This window comes from Platichthys flesus, chromosome 11, assembly GCF_949316205.1.
Source record: "Platichthys flesus chromosome 11, fPlaFle2.1, whole genome shotgun sequence".
In the NCBI taxonomy this organism is placed as follows: Eukaryota; Metazoa; Chordata; class Actinopteri; order Pleuronectiformes; family Pleuronectidae; genus Platichthys; species Platichthys flesus.
Window position 1 is genome coordinate 9,376,365 of NC_084955.1, and position 10,440 is coordinate 9,386,804.

At 42.9% G+C, this 10,440-nt stretch overlaps 1 protein-coding gene across 1 annotated transcript; it reads right to left on the bottom strand.

Annotated features, from left to right (window-relative positions):
• Positions 1–8,602: 8,602 nt before the first annotated feature.
• Positions 8,603–10,015, bottom strand: LOC133964721 (zinc finger BED domain-containing protein 5). The gene has a single exon (XM_062398952.1). The coding sequence runs from the start codon at positions 10,013–10,015 to the stop codon at positions 8,603–8,605; it is 1,413 nt and encodes a 470-aa protein (XP_062254936.1).
• Between the last annotated feature and the right edge of the window lie 425 nt (positions 10,016–10,440).

The window sequence follows — 10,440 nt, forward strand, 5'->3', positions numbered from 1 at the left end:
CCGTCGAATGGTTTTCATGTAAAAAAAAACTTTTCAGCCACTGTGAGACGCGAATTCTCTTGAGCTTCCTTCAATTATTCATTGAATCTGTTGGACCTGAGAATCATTAAGTGTGACAAAAGGCCTGTTTTGAACATTCTTTGAGATTTATTCCACCTGTTTAAATATTCTTGCCTCCTTTTTCCCAGCTGGTAGGAGTCTTGATAGCTAAATTGTCTTACATTGAATGGAAGTGATGCAATTTCTCTCACAAGCCTTCAATTCTATTTCACAGGAAGAGAAGTGCAGAAGACTCCCTCAGTCTTCTCAATGGATCTCAAGACTCTTACACATCACAAAGCCGAGAGTGAAGGAAATACATAGTGAATTAAACGTAAAATGATAGAGTGGAAGTCAGTAGAATGTAGAAGATTCCTACTGCGGACATTAACAAGAAGCTCAGTGATTTTCTAACTGCATCTGTGAGTCAACACATTCATTAAATATATGTTTTGCTGATTCTTTTCCAGCAATGCACTTCTGTCCTAAGGGAAGTTTCACAGGCAGCATAGTTTCACTCCTTTTATTTTTTTATACCACAGCACTTGAATACTTGTCAGTATAATGTCAAACTGGAAACCTTAGTTTTTTTCCATTAAAAACTTTGCACATGGTTCTAGTTCTGTTTTGCATTAATTTGCATTTTTCCACAATATAGCAACAAATATGAACCCGCTGTAGCAAAAGTGTGACGTCAGAGGGCCCTTGCTTGCATTGTGATGCAGGATGAATCATAGATGGTTCCACCTCGTCCTAGAATGGTTTGAAAGCGAAGCACAGGACAGCTTGGTAATGGATGTAAACTCTGACAGCACAAAGGCAAACACTGACCAGGAGGTCCTCCTCAGAACAGCGTCGTCCATCATAATGTGAATTTGTCTTTCACACAGAGATTCATAACAGATGTCGCGTAATGGCTGTTTTTTTTTTCAAAGGGATGTATTTGTTAGTGACACCATGGAGAATAAAGCCTTTGAGGATGGTGTGTGTATGATTCAGCGCTGCTGATCAGACATGGCTTTGTAGCAGTTGCATTTACTTATGCAGGGATTGCTATTGCAGTGGGTTTTGGAGGCAGGGTAGAGAATACAGCAATCTAAGCAGGTGAATTGGCAGCTTTGGTGCGGCGGCGCTGAGCAGACTGCTAAACAAGGTCTTCTGTTGTCCGGAGAAAGAGCTGGGAATGTGGCAAGAGGAGCGAGAGAGAGAGAGAGAGCGATGGGACCGGGGATACTGAGGTGGACCAAGGGCAAGGCAGAGAAGGAAGGAATGAGCAAGAAAAGAGAGAGAGGCAGGGAGGTGTGGAGGGAAAGGGAATGAGGGAAGATATACGGCGAACGTGGAGCGGGGAGGACAATGGAGGGTGAGGGAGGGAGTGAGAGTGAGACGAGCACCTTGGAAAAATAAAGCAGCCAGTCTATTCCCCGGGAGGCTGCTGGGCTGGTTGTGGCTGACTGATCCAGTGCGGGGCTGCACTGTGCGAAAGGGGCCAATAACAAGCTGAGTAATGGGATTGTGCCACTGCAGGTTTTGTGTGAACAGGTTGGGTCCTTGGGTGTTCCCACACATCAGGTTAGCTCTGGCCTGAGCGGGAGCGGACTGAACCACAGCCAGTTCTGCCTGTGTGCTCCACATCTATAGGCTCATCATTTTTAGTTTTTTAAGCATTGGACCCGGGGATTTCTTTATTTTATTCTCTCATTGTCAAGAAATCCCATGAAAAGACCAACACAGCAATGAATTGATCCCACTACCAAGAATTTTCTGTGAAGCTAAATCCCAATATAGCTTATGCCTCTGCGCCATAGAGATCCATTTTCGTACGGGAAAAACATTTCAAACACATCAGAGAGCCCCAGTGTTGGATTGGATGACACGCTGCTTCATTACGATAAACATGGGCACTGTTTTTATTTTTTGTTCATGGTTATCTAATGCTGAAAATATTCCACAACAAATACAGTGCTACAAATTTCCTAAAAACCAACAGTTTAATTAATTACACAATAACAGTGTAGGATTCTTTCAAATCAGGGGTCATGAAGGGGCCACAATCTACACAGAGGGGCCAATTATGTATCCAGCAACCATGCACAATTCCTTACCCTGTAAGGTGCACATTTAAGTATTTCCTCATTTACTGTCTGTAGCTTTCAGCAAAGCCATACATCATTAAATATATTTCAATCAATAAATCAATTTAAATGGCCAATCGGATTTCAGCTGCACAGGATCAGCCCCTGCACAATGATTGAAAGGATGAGGATGCATTTGTAATTTATTCAGATTAAATCAAATGTGGTACCATAGTGGTAAAGCTACCAGCTGTGGTCAGCAGCTGGATTGAAGAGTCAGACAGTGTTTCCTTCAGCCTTCATATTTCCATGCATGATAGTGGTTTTGAACCTGTTTCTATCTAGAGCCGTTCCAGTTTACATTACATCCTTTTAGGGCTGAATGCACAGCACTCTCTAATGCAGCGGCTGGAACTGCTTCTGTTTAGGAAAGCATCAGATGGTAGATGGTGGTGATGATAGTGATGGTGATGATTTGAACTTGTTTCAGCCAACACATCTCACTCAAACAAATCCTCACATTTGGTAGTGCCATACATTGTCTGCAAAAAAAAAAAAAAATATATATATATATCAAATGATCCCACACATAATACTGACCAGTTGTCGTGTGTTTGTTGCTTCATCACAGGACATTGTGGTGTTACTTATAGCTTTTTCAATATATTGTATTATATCACTAATCAGTTGGTTCTTTGAGACAAACTGACACTTTGAATAATTTGATTTACTCTTTGCAGCAGGAACAAGGCTTTTTAAGCGAAGATAAAGTTCACTATCAGTTTTCTGTAATTTGTAATCAGAGTTTAATTTAACAACTGAGGTTATCCAAATCACGTTATATACACCAAGCAGAGACACGATCATTGGGATGCTGGCCATAGCCCAAAGTATTGTGCGTACATAAAACCTACACCACATTACTGTTATAGTTGGAAAGTGATGAGAAAGCTTGGCCATAAACTTCTGAACTTATTATTCACGTCTGTTTCTTACTGCACATCTGGCTGAAGACCTGTGGTTTGAATCTCATCCAGTTAAGCTGCTTGTTTCCCCCAGTAATGACTTTCAAGACTTTCAAATTCAAACAAGCTTATTTGTCTTTCACTTCAACAAAAGCCACAGACAACTCAATACAGTCAATATTTGTTATTTCTCGTGGAAGATGAAACATTTGATGTCTACTTTTCTGTTCTTGACAATTGCCATGACGCTTGTCAGCAATAAGTGACACCTCACATGCATGTTGCATGCAATCTGACCATGACCCAGATGTGAAGGTAATGTTGATATACAGTATAATGCTCTATTATGTTTTTCAGACAAAAATATTGCAGTCAAACATTTTGTTGAGTTACTTCTTTGTATTTATGAATCATCAAACAGTCTCACAGGCCATATACAGAAGAGTATCAAATGCAAAGTTCTTCTGCAGCAGAGATAATTCCCCTTACCCATACTTTTAATTTATCATTCCTTGTTAGATGCTATATTGTAGTATTTACATTTTATATTTACCACTATGATCGGTATATAGACCTGGCCATAGCTTTTTTATCTAAAGGCTGCTGAACACTGGAGGGTAATCGGGTTGATTTTAGACCTGATTTGACCCTTCCATCAATCGCACAGTGTTCACGACTGGAGGTCACCTTGTGCCGATTATCTGCCCAAATAATTATTAATAATGAAAATAACTGATTGAGATGGAGCCTGTATTAATCGGCTCCGACAGAAACCGGCATAAGCGAGAGAGACAAGAGCAGCTGACCGGTGTCATTAATGTGATGGTAATGCGCCTTAAAGTCGTTTCCTGACCACCGTAAAAATACTGAAGAAAAGGATATTATCACAAGGTTCTGTGAAATCGTTTCCTACAAACGGCAAGTGTGAGGTATTACGTTCTGTTTGAATCTGAAGATTATAAGATTAAAACAATGTTGAATCTGTCATCATGTCTTTGGTCTCCCACGCTTTTTAAAATCGCTCTAGAGTTGAAAACCCTCTAGTGCGCAACTGAAAAGTAATATATTCCTCTAAAAGTCTCTTCAATTTCTGCTGGTCTGTGTTCTCTTGTTCAGTGTCTACACACAAGGTCAGACGCAGGTCACCACAGTTGACTGTTTGTCTCTCACCGAAGACGTGCGCAGCTGTTCCACTCCCATCAGCAGTAACCATAGCAACCAAGGTAACAGCAGGGGCCCTTATATTAAATTTGGGGGGTATTACATCAGTAAGCATGTGGATATCTGTATTACCCATTTATTCTTAATTTATAAAGTAACAGACAAATAGTCCACTAACCCAGTATTATTTATGTTGGGAATTTGATCATATAAAGAGTCTATTCCGTTAGAATTTTCTGAATTGGGACTTATTCTGAATTCAGCATTTTCCAATTGGACACAGTGTATTTGGATCTCCCATGGTACAGGTGCACACACTGTGACTGGGGACTACTGTCCCGGGAACACATGGTTCTTTCCATCATCGATCACACGTCAGACTCTGTTCACCGCAGCTGTCAAACTAAAAGCTTGAGGAACTGCTTTGGAAAACTTTCAGAACAATGAGGGTACAAAAGTGTTTACGCTGGTCGTCATGTTCCCTACTTCAAGTAACCAAGAATTTCATGGATATTCATGATCGTTACCAAGTAAACAACTTAGTATGAACATTGTCTGTTTTAAATAAAGGCTGAATAAATGTAAATGTAGTGACTTCATCTGCGCCTCTACATCTGTGGCTCCTCTTTTTTCTATCCTGAGATATTTGTGTTAGTTTAGTTTTTTTCAGGTTCGCACCTGTCGCATGTTAGAAACGTCATCACTCACTCACTCCACACATTGTCCGGCCCTGGTCTCACATCTGCCGGACATTTTGCCTGAGGGCTAGCAGCAAAGGTTCTAGAAAGTCTCTGGATCAATTTGATGGAGTATGTGCATTTCAATGAATCGAACTGTCTGAGACCTTATAGAATCCTGTAGTTTGAAGGAATCTTCACGTGTACACATTGTCTCCCATGTGTCTCACATGCACTGCCAGCCACTCTCTTCCTTTTTGCGTGTAAAAGCTCATTTCAGTTGAATCGATTATTTGTCACAGGTGAATTTTGAATTCAATAGTAGACAGATCTCTTGTTCCCCATGCAACCGGCATTAAATGGTTATGAAGGGGCTGTTAAAATCCCAGGTATGTGTCTCTGTGTGTGGCGCCCTATCTCAGGGATGAGATTATTTTCTGAAGTGAGTCAGTAGGCTCCAGTTTGATGTGTGGTTTAGTTACTGTAGTTCACACAATGTCAGTCTGGATTAGAGCCTCCACTGCTCAAACAGCCCTCCACCTCCTGCTTTGAAGGCGATGTGCTCCACGTCCCGCTGCTGCTTTAGCTCACATTTAGCACGTCCCATTGCATTAGTCTCACACTGTCCCTTACCTTGTGGCTCCGCTCAAACGGCTGCAGCCCAGCCATTTTCAATTCCTTGCTGCTTCTTTGATATTTGTCCATCACATCAGCCGCTCACTCTAGTGTGTAGGCACATGTGCAAACGCATTAGCAATGTCGCCAGCGTGCAGGAGTTAATTGCACCGGTGCGAAGTAGCTATGCGATGCCGCGGTGCTTAGTGAAAGGTGTTGCTAATGCTTGCCTCGAAGCAAAGAGGAAGACGGGGTTGCACAACAAGATAAATGTGTTGCCACATTCTTAGCCATGTAGCATCTCTACACCAACACAAAATACATCACATGATGAGTCAGAGGCAGTGCATTTTGAAAGATTTTATGAAACAAAATTTGATCAGTGTTGATTTAAGATTATTCAAATGAACTTCCCACTTGCTGCATATTTTGAAAGGAGAAATAATTCATTGGGAGCAGCCAAAGCCTTGACTGCTACTTGTATTTTGCTCTCACACTGATGCAACAGGCGTTCCATGAAGAAACAGTCTCCATCTCTTTCTGGTAAAAGCTACAGAGAGGATTCTCCAGCAAAATGTAGGCCTCTGACATCTCATTACTTTAGATTAACAAGTCACAAGTACCACCGCTGACAGCACTGGGGCTACAGATGATGGCCTGAAGGTTTGTTCAAAACCTCTGAATCTATGGTATCTTACCCTGCCATGGTACGAGGTATGGAGAGCAGTCAGTGAAACAGTTGACACTGCCTCAGGCCTGATTTACGCTTGACCTTGAGCTTCTTGTTTGGCGCAGGTGGGTTTTTTGTCTTAGCATCTAATACAGAGTCATTAGTGCATCCGAAAGGTTGCTTTCCCATGCTTAACATTTCATTCTGCCACAGTGCATGAGAAATGGGATCTGATGAGATTCTGCTGAACAGAGAAGAAAGCAGAGAAGCACCCAAGTTAAATCCACAGATCAGTTTAATGCTTCGTGTGAATTCATGTACAGAACCCGTGAAAAGGCAGCATATGGTTACACTGCAGGCATATGCAACGACCTCACAGTCAAACCGAACATGTTAAAACCATCTCACTTACTCCTGCTCTTTTAAATCAATCTGTCTCTCTCTCCATAGCCGAAAATCAATCTGTTTTCACTTTAGTTTGACCTCTACCTGCATTATGTCCCACAACAGCATCCTGTTTTAGTAGCTCAGAAATCACATTACGTTTGGATCAGAGCTGTTACAGAGAGATGCCAGTGCACAGTGCTTGAATAAATATAATATATATGACAAACAGGAAAGAAGAGGTGTGAAATTTGGAGGTAAACCAACTGAATTCAACTTAGCCATCATTAACTAGTGAATGTATTGTTCTTAATAGCACAGAATTAGAAGTTGGTAGAAATGAAAGAGGGGTTAATATTGGATTAGCCAAATGGGACAGTAAGCCTGCTTTCTAAAATGTTTATAATATAAATTGTTTTGCTTTCCTGAAAAAAAAGATAGAGGAACTGTTTGCAACCTCATTTGTCCCTCAATGAGGCTCTTCCCTGATTTATGCTTCAATTTATTTTTTGGGGGTATTTAATAGCACATGAAATATATGGGCCATGTTTAATGTCTCCGTGGGTGAGGTGTTTGCAGAGTCTGTGCAAGTAACTCGAGTGACACCAGTCTGTGCCTGGAGATATATATATATATATATATATATTTTAATGAAATATCTGTTTGAACATACTTCAAAGACATCAGCTTATAACACTAACGTAGGGGTGGAATGGTCGATTCCACTGTATTTTGGGAACTGAACTCGGGACAATCAGGGACTAAAAGTCGAGATATTTCTGCCACTGCTGCATCAATGTGGATAGTTCTTATTTTAAAGTCCAGTTTCATAAAAGATCAGGTGAATCACGAGTCACTGGAGCTCTGTTGTGATTAGAATCATCACGTTCATATTTTGGCTCCGATCTGATCCACACTGTGCTGGACTGCTCCATAACAACAGCTGGTTCAGAGGTAATTAGGTAGATGGATACATTTCATTATGCCCAGAGAAAGACATGGCTTAGCCCCATGCTCCCCTGTAATCCCTCCATCCATTATGACTCAGCCCCAACACACTGTGCTGAGAGTCATCACTTTCCAGCTACATTGGGCCTCGGGCTCACTGACACCAGCCCCGTCTCTGGTGACTGAAGTGGAGCTCAGCACAGGGCCCAAGTTTCCTCCTCTCAGGCAGAATAGGGCTGGAGGGAGCAACGTTTAGTTCCCCTTGTTTAAAGATAAGATAAGGCTAACGACTATAATAGCTCCTCAGGGAAATAGATACTCAGGATAATAGAGATCCACTGCTCCCATCAGGTTAGGTATATTGGACAGGGCAGGGGGTTTTGTTTGGGTTAAAAAGATCTGCTTGGCATTAGAAGTCTAATGGCTGTGAAGGTAATGAGGGAAAATCACGTCATATCTCTTTTGATATTTTTTACCATCATTGATCTCTCTTTGTTAATTATTCTCTCTGTTCATTCAAGATTTGCTTATTGAATCTAGCCATCCATCCATCTAGACCAGGGGTTTTCAATTTCATTGAATGTGAGCCTCCCCTTGGAAAAGGTAAGGAGGACCAAGCCCCCCCCCCCCCCCCCACCCCAACCTACCCCACACAGGTATTTTGTGTTCCTGGAATGCTGTTTCAAAAACAACTGATAGCCCAATAGGCCTACATGTTTTTTTTAAATTGTATTTCTTTTAACAAAGTACATTCACAAAAAAGGGCCTATTCATAAAATGTCCATCCAATATTTCCATGTCAGAGGCTACTTTTATTGAAACATCACGAACAGAGGGCCTATGCCTACTATTAAAATTGAACTGTCATTGCAAATTCATAAACGATCGTTTTCAACAGCAGACAACTTAACAGACGCCAGTGTCAAACTGAACTCGCGTCAACATGAGACGTCAACTGAAATAATAATAATAATAATAATAAAGATATCCTGAATTTAACAGACGTCAACACATTCCATATTCCGATTTAGGCCTACTTTTAGGCTAATTATACACTTGTCGCTATTCTCAATGCGAACAGTGCGGGCGCTCCTTTGATGCGCACAGCTGTTCAATGCGAGGTTGCACAGAAGAAAGAAACAGCCTCAAGTCATCCTGTACTTGTAGCCTTGACCGGTATTTGTTTTTGATCAGGGTCAGAGCGGAAAACCCACATTCACATAGGTAAATGGAGGTGAAGGGGATCAGGACTCTCATGGCTTTGGCGGACACATGGGGAAACTCGCTCTCGATACTCAACCAGAATTGCGTAATCGGCATTTCCACCAGTCTCTGTTTCAAGTCCACATTTGAGCTGAGCTCGACAAGAGCCTCCTCCTCGTGTATGCTCAGATCATCTCGGACTGTGGGTGGGAAGGAGAAGGGGTTCCGGACCCACTGGTTTCCCAGTGGCTCCTCTCCAAAATACTCTCCGAACTGGTCACGCAGCCCGCTCAGATGCGCGCTGATGACCGGTTTCACAGAGCTGAGCGGCTGCGCTGTCTTCTCCAGCGTATCCTCCAATGTCGGGAACATTTCAACAGAGCCCCTTCCAATACGGGCACACCACACATCCAGCTTCTTCATGAAGCCAGACACTTGGTCGTGTGCCGTATACACATTGCACTCTTTGCCCTGGAGAGAATTGTTCAGGGTGTTGATCCGCTCGAAAATGTCAGACAGATAAGCCAACAGCGCGAGCCAGTTCATGTCTTCCAGATGTTTTGCGAGTGGGGAGTTTATCTCGGTGAGGAAGAGGAAGGCTTCTTCTCGCAACTCGCAGAGCCTGGTGAGGACTTTACCCCGAGAGAGCCACCTCACCTCGGAATGCAGGAGCAATTGCTTGAATTGAGCGCCCATTTCATCGCACATGATTCTAAACATGCGTGCGTTTAAGGCACGTGATTTAATTATGTTCACAATTTTCACTGCCTCATCCAGAACCGCACGCAATTCTTTGGGCATCTTTTTTGCTGCTAAAGCCTGGCGATGAATGATGCAGTGTCTCCAGACAGCGGCCGGGGCAACGGTCTGCACTTGTTTCACAAGACCGCTGTGACGGCCGGTCATGGCCCTTGCTCCATCCGTGCATATGCCACAACACCGGCTCCACTCAAGGCCTTCGGCCTGGTAAAAATCATTCAGAGCCTTGAAAAGTTCATCTGCTGTTGTGCGGGCAGGGAGGGGAATGCAAAACAAAAAATCCTCGCGCACATTTAGCTCTTCAATAAACCTGACGTACACCATCAATTGAGCGCAGTGTGCAACGTCAGTGGACTCATCCAGTTGAATGGCGTGTATGGGGCTTTTGCGAACACTGTTCACCACCTGTTCTTTGACGTCGTAAGCCATGTCGGATATTCGTCGCTGGATGGTGTTGTCAGATACTGGGATCGTGTCAAGTTTAGCTGCAGCTGCTTCTCCCAGCATCACTGAACACATTTCTCTAGCTGCAGGGAGCAGATATGTTTCTCCATCAGTATGGGGCTTGCCTGCCTTCGCTATACGGAGAGCAGCTCGATAAGATGCCTCAGTTGCCTTGACGTTAGTGGTGCCAAACGAACGAATTACTGCTTTTTGTGACCGCAATTCATCACGTTTCCTCTCAAAAAACTCCAGTGGCTTGTTAACTAAAGTCGTGTGCTTTGTTTCCATATGACGGCGCAGTTTGCATGGCCGCATACTATCGTTAGCCAAAACCTCTTTGCACACCACACATTGTGGCAGAGGTGCGCTCTCGGAACCCGACCATGTAAACCCTATTTTTAAGTAATCGGGATCATATTTCCTACGTTTTTTTGTGGGCTCCTCCCTTTCTGCTGACTTCGGTGGTTGTATCAGAAAGCGATGCATTTTTCAATGGGCCA